We start from the raw sequence: 18,983 nt of genomic DNA on the forward strand, positions 1-18,983 counted from the left end.
CAATCTGGTCTATTCTATTCTATTCTATTCTGTTCTGTTCTGTTCTATTCTAATTTTATGACTAGGTAAGGCATTTTTAAAACGATTAATCAATTGCTTTGTAATTTCCTTAAGTGTGTTTTATTTCTAAGATCTTTCCCTGATCACCTTCTCCAAGTCATTTTATATCATATCTTTATTATTGTCTCTTGTTCATTCTCATGCTTTCTTTCTCACTTGTTCATTCCTGCTCACCTCTTCTCCTAGCTGAATTATTCTGGACTAATCTATCTCTCTTTGTATAAAATTCTTTCATACTTGGCATCATTCTCATGGCATTCTTTGTTCCTTTTCTACTTCTTTTTGTTTGGTGTTTGGTTTTTTTTTAAACAGCATTACCTGAACTGCACATGATAAACAAGGACACAGAGTGATAACTGTCCAGAAGGGATGGAAGCATTAAAATTTTAATTAACCTATGTCTCTGTCACTTTGGTGTTCAGCCCATAATATTTCTGCTCTACATCTTCAAAAAGACTGGAGCGTTCTACAGCTACGTGGAGACTTATGAGTAAGAACACCAAGATGCCACTTTGCTAAACTCAGGTTGCAAATTATCTACTGTCTTTCTGCCAGTGTTTGACACCATCATATGGCAATAAGTACACACTTTTCAGAACATGTGTTAAATAGCTGTTCTTACCAAAGCAGAGATCAATTGCACCCCAAGACTTGCCAACCCTTTCAAAAGGTCTCTCTGATAAGGAACTGCTGTGCATATTTGGTACACATCCCATTAAAAACAGAACTGCTACTCCATGATAAAGAAGTTAATTACTGAAAAAGAACATGCTCCAGTTTCTTTCCCTAGTAATTACTTGGACAATGATGAACAACTCAGTTTATAGGATTAAACAAATACTCTATCCCGGTCCACTGGAAGTCATGTGCTCTAAAATACAAATGGGACAATACAAATGAGACTCCATAGAAGCCTTGCTAGTGAAATAAATACACAACCTGACAAAAAATTTCCCTGCATGTAAAGGTGTCTACCAGATTTCGTTGTTTCAAAACCAAAAAACTGGACCCAGCACTGATCCCAGGGGAACGCCACCGGCCCCAGGCCTCCAAATTGACTCTGTGCCACCGATTACAACCCTCTGAACTCTGTTGTTGAACCAGTTTCCAATCCACCTCCACAGACCAGCCATCTATGATGCATTTCTAGAGCTTTTCTATGAGGATGTTATGGGAAACAGTATAAAAAGCTTTATTGAAGTCAAGGTATATGACATCCACTGCTCTTCCCTCATCTACCCATTTGGTCATGGTTTCATATAAGCCTATAAGATTAGTCAGGCAGGATCTTCCCCTGGTAAATTCATGTTGTCTACTCCTGAAAGATTTCTGGTCTTCTATGTGGTTAGAGATGACCTCCAGGATGAGCTGCTCCATCATCTTTCCAGGGATGGAGGTGAGGCTGACTGGTCTGTAGTTGCCTGAGTCCTCCTTCTTGCCATTTCTGAACACTAGAGCGACACTGGCTTTCTTCCGGTCATCAGGCACCTTCCTGTTCTCCATGACTTTTCAAAGATTATGGAGACAGGTTCAAAGATGATGGAGACAGGTTCAGCAACAGTATCACCCAGCTCTCTCAGCACTCATGGATGCACCCCATTAGGGTGCGTGGATTTGTGTGTCTTCAGTTGGTATAAAGAGATCTCTAACCCGGTCCTGACTGACCAGTGGAGTATCCTCTTCCCTCCAGTTCTGCTCCCTTGCTTCCAGAGACTGAGGTTCCTGAAGGCTGGTCTTAGGAGTACAAATTGAGGCAAAGAAGGCATTCGGCAACTCTGCCATCTCTGCACCATCCGTTACCGTACCTCCTGTATCATTCAGTAGTGGGCCCACCTTTTGCCTGCTCTTTCGTCATTGATGTATTTGAAAAAACCTCTTCCTGTTCTTTTTCACCCCTCTGGCAAGATTCAGTTCCAAGAGGGCCTTGGCCTTCCTTGTTGTATCTCTGCATTCTCTGGTTATATCTCTACAATCCTCCCAACTGACTAGACCTTTTCCCCACATATTGTAAACCTCCTTTTGAAGTTTTATTAAGAATTTCTTGCTTATCCATGCAGGTGTGGTAATTTTAGGCTATGCCTTTAAAATGTAGCTGCAGATTTCAAGCAGAAAAGTGGGAAAATATAAATAAATCACTATTGGATCTAAAAAAGGAAAACAAAAGATTATTCTAAACAAATTCATTGGATGAAAGTCTGAGATAAGAGAAACTGTGTCATAACGATTCTTCATGTTTCACTTCCATTCCCATTCCTTTTCTCTTCTCCTCTGATCTTGGCTGTTCTGCTTTGCCCAGGAGAAGATAGCACTTCTGGCTGACCTTGAGATAAGCTAACACACTGCTTTCTCCCAGATTCTCTCTCTCCGGTACAGAGGGGTTTGGGGCAGCGGGGGACAGTAGAGCAGCTTCCTCGGTCTCTTTTTGACCAAGGGGGTTTCTGTGTTATTTACTAATTGTAAATACCCGTATAATATTGCAAATACTGTGTATTTTGTACATATTCATTGCATTCCATTGTAAAGTGTAGTTTGTGCTTGTAAATACAGCTTCATTTGCCTCTAGCTGAGATAGTCTGGCTAAAGTTAATGCTGGGGGAAACTTCAACCCATCACAGCAGGTCTTCTGCCTGCCTTACTTGATTTTGTTTTTCAAGGCAATACATTTCCCTTGAGCTTTGAAGAGGTAATGTTTGAATATTAACCAGCTCTCCTGGCCCCCGCTTCTTCCCAGAGCCCTAGCCCACTGGATATTTTTAAGTAGAGTCTTGAAGAGGGCAAAGTTAGCCCTCTTAAAGTCCAGGTTTGATATTTTACTTACTACCCAGCTGCTTTGCGCCTGTTGACAGGCCTGTTGACTCTGACATGCCATGGTCACTACAACCAAGATTACCCCCAGTCTTAACATCTACAATCAGTCCTTCCTTGTTTGTTAGTACCCGGTCCAGCACTGCACTCCTCCTTGTTGGTTCTTCAACTGCTTGCAGGAGAGAGTTGTCATCGGTGCACCGCAGGAAACTTTGGACTGCTTGTGCTTGGCTGTGTGGTCTTTCTAACTAATATCTGAGTGGTTGAAGTAACCCATGAGCACTTGATCTTGAGGCATCTCCAAGCTGTCTGTAGAAGGCCTCACCAACAGCTTCTTCCTAGTTTGTTTTCATACTGCCAAGCACACAGGTGCAGAGCTAAAACCACTGCACTGCTGTGCTGCTCCCAGACAGCCTTGCAGCACATGCCAATAGCGAAGCATCTTAATGCTCCAGGGTGGTTGTGATCTCAACCATTTCTGTAGCAACTGATGAGGCTTCACAGTTGCTTCAGGGCTCACAGAGCCTTTTAATAACACTTCCAAACTACCCAGGGGTAGCTTGACAGAATTTCTGCCTAACTACCACCTCATGCTTTCACATTCAAAAATTTCATCTCAATCACATGCTCGAATCCACCCACTAAGGTCAAAGAGAGAAACAAGTATATTTGAGTTTAAATCACAGCTCAGATGCTCTTCTGCAGGGACTTAAAGAATAAATTTCACCACACTACTTTCTTCCCTCCACTTAATCCTCCATTGCCCCCAGTAACAGTGGCCTCTCTCAACAAGACATTCTCCCTAGTGAGAGATGCTGAAGAGTAGCTGCATTATATCATGCTATTCCCACCTCCTACCAGACCCAAAAACCACAAAAAAGGTGCTCTGTCCACCCACAGTACCTGGCACAGAATTAACCATGCTGCACTTCCTCAAGATTATTTGCTCAATATTAATAGCTGGCACATGAATATGTACCTACAGGTAGTTCCTTGAGTTGGAGAATCAGTAACACCTCCTACAAGTATATCTCCTGTTTGAAACTACTTATTTCTTAAAAATATAAGCTCAAAATGGTGGTTTCTCAGCTCTTACAATATCCGTCAGCTCTCTCAAGATTCCCTATGGAATGGGTTTGCCCTACAGCATTTTCCTCAGTGAGAATACTAACAATAGGCTTTTACCCTCTGACATGGCAACTTATCTTCATGAAACCTTAGAGGAATAGAAAGCTATAATCCAGCCTTAATTGACCAAAACTGGCTTCGTAAAGTCGGTACAGTTGAGAGTTAGGCAAAAAGGCAACATGATGTATATACCTAGTTTTCTCAGACATCTGTGTCAATACATCAACAGTTAATATATGAACACTAGGAACTCTTTTTTTTTCCAGAGTAGTCCCATTAGACATAAAATGGCATACTGCAATTTACTGCATATTTCTAGTACAATTTCTATTTTTTTGAACCTAACCTAAGGCACAGTTTCCCCAAAGGAACATCTAAATATGATTCTACAAGATAAAACAGTACACATGGTGCAGAGCCTAGAAATTTTAACTACTAGTTCCATTTGAGGTCATTGGCATTAATAGTCTCCATTATATCCAAAGACACCAAAAAACTATCTGGCTGCCTTATGTTAAGAGTGTCTCCCAGTTTTCCTTTTGGTCTGGGATAGACAAATAAAAACCACAGAAAATCCTATAAAGTTTCAGTACATCTAAAATATCCACATATGTTTACTCACGCACAAGGAAAAATTATAATGAAAGAGAGTCTTGGAGGAGGAAGGAGTATGTATTATAAGTTACTTGAAAAATAACCTATAAAAACAACAGCTGTTTCCCACCATAGTTTTCCTACACTTTTTTTCACAGTCTTAACTTCTGAATGTTCTAAACAAATACTGAAACATTTCAAAAATTCTGAAATATTGAAACAGTTCATGCTTTAAATTCTCAAACTCAGTCAAGTGTTTCAAGACTCCAAGTCAAAATGTTACATTTTGGTAGAAAACCCTGAAAGGAGACATTTCGAATTAATTAAAGCTGGTATTTTTGCCTGCTTTGACTACCTCAATAGATTACAAAACAAATACCTGCAAATTAGCTTTTGGTCAGCTCTGCAACCATTCCACAGAAAATTACATACATACTAAATGCCAGCAGCAGCAGTTACACATAATATTTATATATTTGTGTGTATACTATATAGAACAGAACTAACCAGCTTGGAAAAGACCTTCAAGACAATCGAGTCCAACCTATCACCCAACACCATCTAATCAACTAAAACACGGCACCAAGACTCATTTCATATTTGCAGATGAGTTATAAAACCAGAGGAGTATGGGTAGTTGGTGTTTCAGGTATGAAGTGTTCTTGTGGGCCAAGGTTATCACTACTGTCTGCTAAATTCCCTTTGAAATAAAATGGGCAGTAATTCTCTAATACTTTCTCTCATGCGTTCACTTTTTTTTTCCACTGGAAGTTCTTTCCTGCTTCAAAATAGAGGGTAAAATAAGATAGTAATCCAACTTTGATTTTTCACTTCTGTTAGTTTTGAGTAAATTGGTGTTGTTGCTTCACTTTGTGTTTCTGCAGTATGCGCGTCTTCTGGGAAGTTCTGTGCTGAAATTGTGTAACTAAGAGAAATTTATCCTGGTTGCTTGTCTTGTGAGGGATTTATTAGAAAGAGGTACATCTTCCATAAATTTTATTCAGGAAGCAAGCAGATAAATAATAGCAGATATAGTTCACTAGAATAGAATAGAATTAACCAGGTTGGAAGAGACCTTTGAGATCCAGCCAACCTATCATCCAACACTAATGAACTAAACCATGGCACCAAGCACCCCATCCAGTCTCTTCTTAAACACCTCCAGTGATGGTGACTCCACCACCTCCCTGGGCAGCCCATTCCAATGGCCAATCACTCTTTCTGTGAAGACCTTCTTCCTAACATCCCTCAGCTTCTCCTCATAGGGACTGTACTCCAAATCCCTCCCCAGCTTTGTTGCCCTTCTCTGCACACATTCCAGCAAGTCTACATCTTTCCTAAACTGAAGGGCCCAGAACTGGACATAGGACTCAAGGTGTGGCCTAACCACTGCTGACTACAGGGGCACAATGACTTCCCTGCTCCTGCTGGCCACACTGTTCCTGATATAGGCCAGGATGCCATTGGCCTTCTTGGCCACCTGGGCACACTGCTGGTTCATATTCAGCCTACTGTTAACCAGTACCCCCAGGTCCCTTTCTGCCTGGCTGCTCTCCAGCCACTCTGACCCCAGCCTGTAGCACTGCATGGGGCTGTTTTGGCCAGTGTGTAGAACCTGGCACTTAGATGTGTTGAATCTTATGCCCTTGGACTCTGCCCATCTGACCAGCCTGTCAAGGTCCCTCAGCAGAGCTCTTCTACCCTCTAACACATCAACACCTGCCCCCAATTTCGTGTCATCTGCAAATTTACTGATGACTGACTCTATCCCCTCATCTAGATAATCAGTAAAGATACTGAACAGGATGGGGCCCAGCACTGATCCTTGGGGAACAGCACAAGTGACTGGCTGCCAGCTGGATGTGGCACCATTCACCACCACTCTCTGGGCTCAGCCCCTCCAGCCAGTTCCTAACCAAGCACTGAGTGCTGCTGTCCAAGCCACGAGCTGACATCTTGCCCAGGAGTTTGCTGTGGGGGACAGTGTCAAAGGCCTTGCTGAAGTCCAGGTAGACGACATCCACAGCCTTCCCCACATCCACCAGGCAAGTCACGTGATCATAGAAGGAGATCAGGTAGGTCAGGCAGGACCTGCCCCTCTTAAATCCATGCTGGCTGGGCCTGATGCCTTGGCCATCCTGTAAGTGCTGTGTGATTGCACTCAAGATGACATCTTCCATAATCTTTCCTGACACTGAGGTCAGGCTGACAGGCCTGTAGTTTGCAGGTTCATCCATCCAGTCCCTTCTTGTGGATGGGCATCACGATGGCCAGCTTCCAGTCACCTGGGACCTCTCCAGTGAGCCAGGACTCTTGAAAAATGATGGAGAGCAGCTTGGCCAGCTCATCTGCCAGCTCTCTCAGCAGCCTAGGATGGATCCCTTCTGGTCCCATGGACTTGTGGGGATCCAAGTGGCTAAGCAGATCTCTACTTCCTCCTAGATTACAGGGGATCTATACTGCTCCCTGACTCCATCTGCCAGCTCAGGAGGCCAGTTGTCTTGAAGACAACCTGTCTTGTTATTAAAAAAATGAGGCAAAGAAGGTGTTAAGTACCTCTGCCTTTTCCTCATCTTTTGTTACAATATTCTCCTCCATGTCCACCAAGGAGTGGAGGTTGTCCTTGCCTCTCCTCTTGCCATTAATATATTTGTAAAAGCATTCTTTTTTGCCCTTCACAGCAGAGGCCAGTCTAAGCTCTAAATGGGCTTTTGCCTCTCTAATGTTTTTCCTGCACAACCTAGCAACATCCTTAAACATTTAATGGGTAATCTGTCTTTCCTTCTGAAGATGATACACCTTCTTTTTTCTCTTAATTCGCTCAGATGTTCATCTGCCCCGGCGGCTCATCTTCCGGCGCATTGGCACAGCCTGTTCCTGCACCTTCAAGATTTCTTTCTTGAAGTAGGTCCAGCCCTCCTGGAACCCTTTGGTTTTAAGGTTTGTTTCCCAAGGTACCTTCTGAGTTAGTTCCTTGAGTAACTTGAAGTCTGCCCTCCGGAAGTCCAGAGTGGAGGTTTTGTTGCTGCCCCTCTTAGCTTGATTGCATATTGAAAACTCAATTATCTCATGGTTACTGGACCCCAGACACCTCCAACCACCACATCTCCCACCAGCCCTTCTCTGTTTGTAAAAAGGTCAAGCAATGCCTTACCCCTGGGAGGCTCACTCAGTAGCTGGGATAAGAAGTTATTCTCCATACATTCTTTGAACCTTCTGGACTGCCTCCTCCCTGCTGTGTTAAGTTCCCAGCAGATTATCAGGCAGGCTAACATCACCTGTAAGAACAAGGTCTGGTGATCTTGACACAGCCTCCCAGCTGCTCTTGTTTGTTACCCATGCTGCGTGCATTAGTGTATATGCACTTCAGCTGGGCTCCTGGTTTCACCCCTGGCTCCAGCTTACCACCCTCAGACTCCTGTCTGGGGGGACTGGTTTCGGCCCCTTCCCCCTTCAAATCTAGTTCAAAGCCTTGTCAATGAGACCTGCCAACTCCCTTCCTAGAAGCCTTTTCCCTCTGTGGGATAGGCTGTTCTCATGTGCTAGGATCTTTCTACCCCTCAGGGGTGGAGGTACTCCATCTGTTGCTAGCTGACCTGGTGCCATAGGAAGTTCCCCAAGATCGAAAAACCCAAAATTCTGTTGGTGGCACCAGCCTCTGAGCCACTTGTTAATTACAGCTGCTGTCCTGTTCCTTTCAGTGTTCCTTCCTGCATCTAAGGGTATTGATGAAAAAATTACCTGTGTCCCTGACCCCTTAACCAGTTTTCCCAGAGCCTTGAAGTCCTTTTTGATTGACTTTTGACCTCTGGTTTCAACATCATCACTTCCTACCTGCATAACTATCAAGGGAGAATAATCAGAGGACTGTACCAGACTAGGCAAAAAAAGTCAAAATTAAATTATTTTGGCAGTTCCATTTGGAACCACAGATATAGCCCTTCCTGTGCAAAGACAGTGACTATACAGTAGAGTAAAAACTACAACAGAGACATTCAACACTTCCAAGAAAACAAAGAAAAGCAAAGAATTGTATGCTACCTGCATCAGATTCAACAGTACCTCTCCTAAAAAAATATGGACTTTATAATTTCAGCTTTTACAACATAATTTTTGAAAGAAACTTCAGAGAATGGTGCCTAGTGTCTCTCTCTGTCATTCAATATAAACACTTTCATGAAAATTCTTTATTTACAATTGTTCTGGTAATTATTTTAATTTTTAAATGAGGGTGCAATGGAAATGAGCTGCTGCAGCTTGGCACAGCTATGGAAATCCCATAAATCTGAGTGAAGCGTTATTCCCCAATTCCAGTGATTTTTGACAAAATTAATTAGGATGTAGCGAGAGATATCTGGCAAAATGTTTTTCTCCACCTGAATCATAGCAGTTTCAAACTGGTAACCATTTCCAGAGATTAAATGTCCTCATTGTAAGAGACTAAATGTTGTCCCTCTTGACGCAAATCAACAAAGATAAATCACTTGCTTCTTGTCCAGACAACAGCTGCCCAGAGAGGAGATGGTGAAAAGGCCCTCTGGAATGTTCAACAAAAGATAAGATTGCTGTGAACAACCTGCCTGATGGGTCAGCTCTGCCTACTGATAGCACACCTCACAGCCACATATGCATTAATGTCACCAGGGTGTGAGCCAGGGGGACCTGCAATTAACTGAGTAAAAGACACTGAGCCTTAGCAGCTCAGACAGTGAGAAAAAACATCACCATGAACAGCCAGCCTGAAATCAGCTCAGGAACCCTCCCTCCACCACAACCACCAGTAATGCCACACCCTAAGTTTTGCCTGCTGTGAGAAGAAAAGAACTCCTGGAGAAAAGACAACTTTACTGAAGACAACACATGTTGGAGCCTGCTCAGAGAAAGACTTGGTCTTTGGGATCTCTCCCTCCCCTCCTCTAGCGGAGGACAGCACAACCAACAAGGATGACATATCCTCCAAGCCAACCTCAGACCTGAATTGTCTTGGCGGGGTTGGTGGGGTGTGGTGGTAATATAATTCCTTCCCTGATCTCTCTCTTTCTCCATTTTCTTCCTCTCCCTCTCCCTTCTTTGTTCCATCCACTTTATTCTGTTAATAAATAGCCTCGCTTTTGATATTTGGCCTCATTTGTGCCTGCAATTTCACAACATAGGAATGTTCAAAAAAGAACCCAGTGTCTCTTTCCCTCTCTGGACTGAGACACCCCATATACAAATCTAAGTCTTAATTTGAGACAAGCAGGACCACACAGTGAAGGAGCAGTTCTGAATTTCCCTGTTTTAAAACTTTGCTTCCTGGGTTAGCCATCCTTCCCTACCCTCAAACCATCTGAAAACAGAGAGAAGCAGTAGCAAATAACCTACAGAACACAACCTGCAGGACCACCTTCCGCCAGGAGAAATGATTAACCACTGACAACTCAAATGCATAGAGCACAGGCTTGTAAATTTTACTGCACAAATGTAGAGATGCTTGTAGAGAGAGCACTAATCTGAAGAAAACCCCACAACCTGACAAATCATGCTTACTTTGTGTATTACAGATATCTAAATCTACTCACTCTGTGAAAACTAGAATAGACTGACTGGATAGTTTGCTGTTGTGGATGGAATTTCTGTCTGCATACCCAAAGAAGCATATTCTACAAAAAAACCCAAAACACAAATCCCATATGACAGTGTGGTGCCAGAGCCTGGAGCTACTCTGTACTACCTCTGTCACACCTACAGACCATGTATGTCTTCAGTGCCCAAGAGAACTACACAAATCCAAATGTATCAGTTTATCTGCAACTATGTATCAGAACTGCGGGGAAAATGAATAACACTTCAGTAACATCTATAGATTATGGCCAGAGCATAAACCCTCAGAGATACGTAACTTTGCATTAGAACTTGCCCGCTTATTGAAATACTCCCCGAAAAAAATTAAATCAATGTAGTATTACTGAAATGCAAATGCAGTCAGAGTTCATAATACATACCCTTTGCTTCTCAGGGTCAACATAGCGAATGCCAAAATAATCTTTCTCCAGCAAGCTGTAATAGTTGCAGATGTGATCTATGAGAAACTGACCTTTAGTTTCCCTCTGTAAAAAGAGAAAGTATTGTCATGTTATTCTGAGTATTCTGAATTTAGAGTCTATAAATATGTTAAAAATCTAATCAAAGTGTCAAGAAAAATGGTACATTAAATTTGTTGTTCAGATTAGGACAAAGATTTGAGCATTCATCTTGTCTAGAAGATGCAGGAGATAAGTGATCAACATACTCCCTGCACATTCACAAACTGACTCATTAAGAAAACATAATCACTGCTTCTGCCTCAGTACAACTCAGGTACTCTAATGTCTGCACATTTATAATACTTAATATACTACTAGAAACATGTTTCCACCTGATGCATTTACACATGGAATTTCAAAACACTGTGTTTTTTCATATCCCCCAAGTCTGCAAGCAGTTTTGGCAGTGAGTACTTTACTGGATCTTTCTTTATGCAATGCCCAAAGCAAGAGAGGCCTGACCACTGATTTCCAGATGGCACTAGGCAGAAATTCCCAAATTACTGAAATAAATTCTTTCCTTTTCCATTCTACTGGGTAACTATTGCCTTGTGGAAAGTTACTGTACACATGACATTTAGTTAACAATTCTATTCTTTATTTCTGCTATCTTCAATCTCAATGTTGTATTTTATTTCTCCTTAATCTACTGTCTGATATGGAGAACATAAACAATTTTCCACATTTCTTCTGATTCAGTCAATGTCAATTTTATTTTCTAAACTATGATGAATCCAAGTACTAACACCAGGCTAAAGCTGTTCTCCTGGAACAGTCCATTCTAAGGCAAAGCTGTTTCACTATGGTGCAGTGTCATATTGCTGCCTTTTCTAACCTCTGTCTACTCCAGTCCTGCCTTGAGACACCTCCAATGTGGATCAGGTAACAAGTTTTCAAGACTCTGCCCTTGCAACGTAACCTGTACAGGCTGGAGAGCTGGGCGCAGGCAAACCTCATGAAGTCCAATAAGGACAAGTGCAGGGTCCTGCAACTGGGGAGGAATAACAACAGGCACCAGCACAGGTTAGGGGCTGCCCTGTTGGAAAACAGCTCCACAGAGAAAGACCTTGGAGTGCTGGTGGACAGCAAGTTCTCCACGGAACAATGTGACCTTGTGGCCAAGAGAGCAAATGGTATCCTGGGATATATCAAGAAAGGCGTGTCCAGCAGGTGTAAGGAAGTTCTTCTACCTCTCTACTCTGCCCTGGTGAGACTACACCTGGAATACTATGTCCAGTTTTGGGCTCCCCAGTTCAAGAGAGACAGACACCTGCTGGAGAGAATCCAGCAGAGAGCCACAAGGATTAGGCGACTTGAGCATCTGCCCTATGAAGAGAGACTGAGATCCCTGGGGCTCAGGGATGAGAAGACTGAGAGGGGAATCTCATCAAAGTGCATAAATATCTAAGGGGTGGGTGTCAAGTGGAGGGGGCCAAGCTCTTTTCAGTGATGCACATGAGTAAGACAAGGAACAACGGGTTCAAAATTGAACACCAAAGATTTCACCTCAACATGAGGAGAAACTTCTTCACAGTGAGGGTGATGGAGCACTGGAACAGGCTGTCCAGGGAGGTAGTGGAGTCCCCTTCTCTGGAGACTTTCAAAACCCACCTGGATGCATTCCTGTGCAGACTACCCTAAGTGATCCTGCTTTGGCAGGGGTGTTGACTCGATGATCTCTTGAAGTCCCTTCCAATCTCTAATTTACTGTGAAATGACTTGGACTTAGCTCTTTAATGCCTAAAACTACAAAGGTTATGCAATCACATTATATGAAAACAATTATATAACTGTTCCTCCAAATGATTCTCTGAAAATTTTAATGCTACATCTTACTCAAACTTTCCTCAAAAAGCTAATAGACAGTTTACACCATAAACAGCAAGGCTACAAAAAAATGAACAGGTTAACTCCTGCATTTCTCAAGTAACTTTGTAAAACTGAACACCTCTGTCATCTGCATTTCACATAAGAACAGCCATGGGAAAAACAGTGCCAAAGGGCAAAGGAAGCAATGACCTCAGGACCACCCTGTTCAATTACACTTACTGCTTCCAATGGAAAACAAATAATGAGAAGTGTTTCAAGCTTAGAGTGTTAGAAAAGAATACAGCATATGAGCCATCTACTTCCACTAATCCTTTCTTCCTCTGCTTCCTATGTACCACGCATTTAGCACCCCAGCCAGGTGCGCTTTACTTTTCTGTATGTTACTACTTGCATGGACGTTAGCATTACCTTGTCTGCACCATGTCTTCCCAATTTTAAATAGCCAGTGTCAAAGGATGCTAACACAATTTTTCTGTTTTCTGTACATGATTACTTAACCTCATGGCTGATTCCTGCACTGATACCTTTTTTGCCTGTAACAGAGCTGCTACAGGTTTTCTTCTGTCTTTGTTTCATTCTAGCCTCCAGAGATTTAAAAACTGGACTGTTTGCTCTTAATAGTTGTTAACACACACATTGATGGGTTTTATACTGTACCAAATCATGCTAGTGACAGCACAGAGAAAACTTTCCTCAAAAGGCAAAGCTGGTATCAAAAGTACAAAAAGAAAACTTCCATTCTCTACAATGACTGATAAAAACAAGGCCAATGCTTACACAGTCAAACCTCAATTAAGTATTTTCTAGCTGCAAACTTTTGTGACTATGCAATAAGCAAGATGATCAAAATATTAAGACAAAATTGCAGCAGTGACATTTCAAAGGAAAGGCAATAGGAAAAATTTTGAACAGCTGTGAAACTCAAGTTGCACAATTTTAAGATGAATCTACAGTAGAAGTGAAGAAACCAAACCAGTCATATTTTCATCTGACAATATGAGAGGGTGTTACTGGAAAACAGCCAGTACTGCTAACTTCTACACATTCACATTCTAATCCTCTCACTTAAATAGTCCCTTACTTCACCCACCTAAAGAATCACAAACATTTTTTGAATTCTTGAGGAACCTCATAAAAAGCTGGGGGCATTTGTGGGGTTTTCAATCCAGTAACAACACTCTCTTTCTAAAATGAATTGATGTCCTAGTTTTCTTGCTTGAAAGATACATGGTATAAAAGAACCAAATAAAAAGGGCAAATGAACAAAAGCCTCCAAGCTAAATTCATGCTTTAGGAATCCTTAAGCCCTCCATAGATAAATAAAAGGGACTAGTTACTAATCTCACCCTTGGTTAGTATATGCTTCAGTTAACTGTGCTACTCAGTCACCAAGTTTCATGTGATTCTTTTCCATATATTAAAAAAGATGCAGGATGTGTGAAAGTCACTACATAGGGACATTGTAGCCGTTTGGGCCAGGTTCCCCCCTGCAGTACCCACATGAGACACATCTCCGGTGTCCCGAAAGGGGTCCAGCCCAGTAGGTGGACACAGGAAGCCATGTATTTTATGCCATAATGTCTTGCTCCCTACAAAAGCCACCTGCAAAGTCTTGCACTTCCTCTTTCTTCCCTTGCCGCTACCTGGTAATGGGGGAAGCTGTCTTGCGGCCTTTTGGGCCTGGCTAGGCCCAAGGCCGGGGGAAGGGTGTTCTCAGATCTGGGCAGCTGAGATTAGCCTAACAGTGGAGGGGGGGGGGAAGAAAGAGCCCTGGGGGTCTTGGGTGTACCCTCAGGTGGGGATGGGATGTTTCTGGGTATGCTTTGGGATCTCTTTTGTCACTGTGCTTCTGGTTCTCTGTAAAACCAGCACCAGAACAAGGGGACACAGTCTCAAGCTGTGCCAGGGGAGGTTTAGACTCGAGGTGAGGAAAAAGTTCTTCACTGAGCGAGTCATTCGTCATTGGAATGGGCTGCCCAGGGAGGTGGTGGAGTCGCCGTCCCTGGAGGTGTTCAAGGGGAGATTGGACGTGGCACTTGGTGCCATGGTCTAGTTGTAAGGTCTGTTGGGACAGGTTGGACTTGATGATCCTTGGGGTCTCTTCCAACCTTGGTTATGCTGTGATACTGTAAAAACATTCACTGCTTTTCCATTTAAACTTTCCACCACTTTTTGCAATCCATTTGTCTGAGTTTCATTTTTGCCCAGGGCAGGGGGCAGGGGGGGAGGGGGTCAGCCTCAACCCATCACAGACATACATAATGAAATGAGTGTTCTCCTAAGTAATATTGTTGTAAATGTTCCACTGTTACGCTTTTTAAATACCTGAAATCTGAAAGCAAATCAGATCATAATTGATGCATGGAGGAAAACATTTGATGTAGCACAGAGCACCTCAAGAGTGAATTCATAATAATATGGCAAGAAGGATGGCAACAGTCGTTCATTTTATTTTCTGCAAACAGCATCCATAAATGCTTTTTGTATTTCTCTCACAGTGCTCCAAATTCTCCTGAGCATTAGAATCTAATGATCTTTCTCATCTCCTGTGTTCTTTGATATACTTATTAAATATTATAGTACAAAAGAATATATTAAATCCAAACTTGATTCTCATTTGTGAAAGAATACACATAAATTAAATTAGGAACTGCCAGTCATCCACATCAGAGCACAGGAACAGATTTGGGTCACAGAATAATGAATATAAAATATTGCCTGAAATTTCAGACAGTCGCCATATAGCTTTCCAGTTAAGGGATCCTTCAACAAACAAATACACAAACAAAAAAGCCAAACATGCCAATAAAACGCTTAGCAGCAAAATGCTTTTATACTATATTTCAGTGTTTGTCAGAATGCACAAAAGAAGCACTGTTTTTAAAAAAGGCATTATTTGAAACAGTACTGAAGAATGTCAGCAACAGATCACAGGAATCCAAAACCAAAAATCAAGTCAGATTTTTTAAATCTTCACAGGTGAAATATTTGGTTATTATGCCCCAAATCACTCAGAATTCATCAACTGTTCTCAGGTAGAAAAGATCAGGCCAGGCAGAAACAAGAGTCACAAATGTGTGTAAGCAAGAGATCAAAATTCTGGATTGTAATCAATACATTGTTTTCAATGAAAGAATGCCAAATTAAATAAACCCATTTTTTGCTAAGTTCATAATTTCAAATACAGTATCTGTACACCTCAAATGAGAAGTGAAAAGTGTTCATTTAAATGGCCTTAAACAAAGTCCTGTGATGTAGCTATTCCACACACTCACACAAAAAACAGGCTTTTTTGGACATTCCTACAAATAGTTTGAGGAAAACATTCTGATTTGCATAGATAAATTGACACTGAAAAGATGGGTATGTTTCTCCTTAAGGCTGAATCTCTGACCTTAATATCACTAGAATACAACAACAAACCTGAACACACAAAGAAGGGATACAATGCCGTGTAAATGACTGATTCCCTTAACACGCAGTTTGCAAACAACTGTTAAACTCCTCTTTTTAAGCTGGATCAGAAGTTTGTGGTTTTTCTACTGAAAAAAGTATATATCAAATTAAATGAGTAGCTGTTGCAAAAGAATTAAGCAAAACAAAATATATTCTCCACTTCAACGAAATGACCATACAGGATGCTTCCCTGACAGACTCAGATGACAACCGGAGTTTCTTCTTTAGATCTAGAAACTGATTAAAACACTGCAAAGAAGCTTCACTTTCACTATCAGATACTACTATTACCACTGACATTTCTGAAACTCTGTTTATGACTGAGTAACCCAGTTCCTTGGTAACTTCTCTATTATACAGCAACTAATCCAAAGATCTCTATAGCTCTTGATCAGTTTCAGCCCAACACAATATTCCAATATTGTGCTTTCTTTGGAGATTTCTTTGCTTCTCTGTTTTTGTTTTTTTATTCCTAGTTTCTTCATGCAAATTAAAAAGCAAGGGAGACAGTTGTCTTATTCTGACAATTTAACCCTTCTCCAATGATGTAAAATGAGAATACAAAATCTTTGTCACTGTTTCACAGTTCTAAAAGGAGAGGAAAACCCTATTTAAGAGCCTGTGTTCAGTGAAATGCCTTCCCTATTTGCATCTGCTTCACTATGGAGTCGCGTGTTTATTTATCTGAACACCATCACAAGGAAAAGACAGATTAAACACAGTGTTTCTGGTCTGTTATCTAACCACTGAAGTCCTGCCAGCAGTGCTTATCTCTGTCAGGAAGCCACCGGCAATGCTAAAAAGCAATGCAGAGTTATAAACACAGTGTTTATTTATGCTGGTTATTTGTATCCTTATCTCACAAGTGTCTTTACCCATGCAAACTGCTTCCAACAGTTCAACAGTGATCCTCTGTGTAAAGCTCCACACATACTTAAGTGCTTGATTAAGTGTAAATCCACTCAAAGAAATAAAAAACCCCAATATTACATTAAAACCACAATAAAACCAGTACTTCCATATAAATAAATGTACCATCCAGTATCCCATGCAAGGCAAGAATAGCATCTACTTTTGTATACTTATTTCCCTTAGTGTGTAACATATTTTGAAATTTCTATAGAGGTAAAAGAAAAAAAAAGGGGGGGGGCAAATTCAAGAATGCCCCCCTAGAATGAAATTCATCCAGTTCAACATAATGGACAAAATCGAGAAGTTCTATTAGGGCAAAAACATTAATTCAGAAAACATCTCTCCAATCATAAGATCAGACTTCTTTTTTGGAGCTGAACAGGGAGAAGGGCTGAAGGTGCAGTGAAGAAGGCAACTTGGCATGACTGAATTTTGCATTTTCTTCTAAATTAATTTTGAAGTCCCACCCAAGTATCAACATCAAGAATCATCATTCTGCAGTATCTGAACACAGCAAAGTGGAATGCTCCTAACTAGCAACACTGGTCCAGCCCCTAACCTGACAATCTCCAACACTCCAGGCAAATTTCTTACAGAACTTCGGATTTATGGATTCACTGATATTACAGATGACAGCAACTACTCACAACACAGTTACACAGGAAACATCTTTGCATTCTTTGCTCTGTCTTTGGAAACAGTGATAAAAATATCCTGCTGCAGATGTTACACAATTGGACATTGTATAACACCTTTGAAATAAAAAGAACAATTGAAAACATGCTTGTGCATTCTGCAGCTAAAATGTTCTAACCCTTCAAAAGGATTTCCTTCACATTCATAATCAGTGTTCCACTGTAACTTTAAACTCTTGAAAATACAGTGGAAATCTATTCTACAGCACTTACTTGGAAATCTTTCTCATTTGTAAGAAGGGCCAGCTGTAATTTACCTTTTTTGTTGTTAAAGTAACAAACTTCTGCTGACAAAATCTGAACTTTGAACTGATAGATTTTATTTTAGAAGCAAAGTATTTACCGTGGAGCAATGCTAATAATTTTTAATGAAATATGAAAAAAAATGACACTGCAATAAAAAACTGGCACTTGCTTAACTACAAGGGTTCTCTTCTATGCATTATTTTGTATGTATTGCCTCTTGCAAATTACATGCTTCATTTTGTATAGCCAGTTACCTGACATGGATTTGTAGCAACATTTTCTAATTCTAAATTTTACAGCTGGATGGATTTTTTAGTCTGTGTCTCTTAATGCACTTTTTTTTACAATGTATAAATTCATTTATTTCACTACACAGTGTTACAAAATTAGCCTTTGTAAAAAGGTTTTACCCACATATGTCCAGATCTTTCTACGCAACCCCATCATTCATCCAAACAGCAGAAATAAATCAAAAATGTGCTCTCAGTTGCAAAGTTTTAGGCTAAGTTTTAGTAGTTACAGAAAAAGCTGCGCCCTACTACATTGCTGGAAACCCAGCCCTAACCCATTCACTTAGAAACACCACACAAGGGGAGCTGACGAGACACAGGATTAAGAAATGGGAAGAACGGACAGATGTGTGGGAAAATCCTCCTCTAGGAAGGACAGCGGAAATCCAAAATAGTAACACACAAAGCAGAAATACATATTATCATATGGAAACATACTGGCTGGAAAGCAGCCACGCAGAAAGGGACCTGGGGTAGCGGTGAATAGTAAGCTGAACATGAGACAGCAGTGTGCCCAGGTGGCAAAGAAGGCCAATGGCATCCTGGCCTGTATCAGGAACAGTGTGGCCAGCAGGAGCAGGGAGGTCATTCTGCCCCTGTACTCAGCACTGGTTAGGCCATGCCTTGAGTGCTGTGTCCAGTTCTGGGCCCCTCAGTTTAGGAAGGATGCTGACTTGCAGGAACGTGTCCAGAGAAGGGCAACAAAGCTGGTGAGGGGCTTGGAGCACAAGCCCTATGAGGAGAGGTTGAGGGAGCTGGGGTTGCTTAGCCTGGAGAAGAGGAGGCTCAGAGGAGACCTCATTGCTCTCTACAACTACCTGAAGGGAGGTTGTAGACAGGTGGAGGTTGGTCTCTTCTCCCAGGCAGCCAGCACCCGAACAAGAGGACACAGTCTCAGGCTG

At 41.6% G+C, this 18,983-nt stretch overlaps 1 protein-coding gene across 1 annotated transcript in view; it reads right to left on the reverse strand.

The window, feature by feature from the left end:
* Positions 1-18,983, reverse strand: part of FRMD3 (FERM domain containing 3) — a 186,402-nt gene that overhangs the window by 100,145 nt on the left and 67,274 nt on the right. The window contains exon 2 of the mRNA XM_054178042.1: positions 10,572-10,676. Within this exon, the coding sequence (XP_054034017.1) occupies positions 10,572-10,676 (105 nt within the window). The remainder of the gene's footprint in view (positions 1-10,571; positions 10,677-18,983) is intronic.

This window comes from Dryobates pubescens, chromosome Z, assembly GCF_014839835.1.
Source record: "Dryobates pubescens isolate bDryPub1 chromosome Z, bDryPub1.pri, whole genome shotgun sequence".
In the NCBI taxonomy this organism is placed as follows: Eukaryota; Metazoa; Chordata; class Aves; order Piciformes; family Picidae; genus Dryobates; species Dryobates pubescens.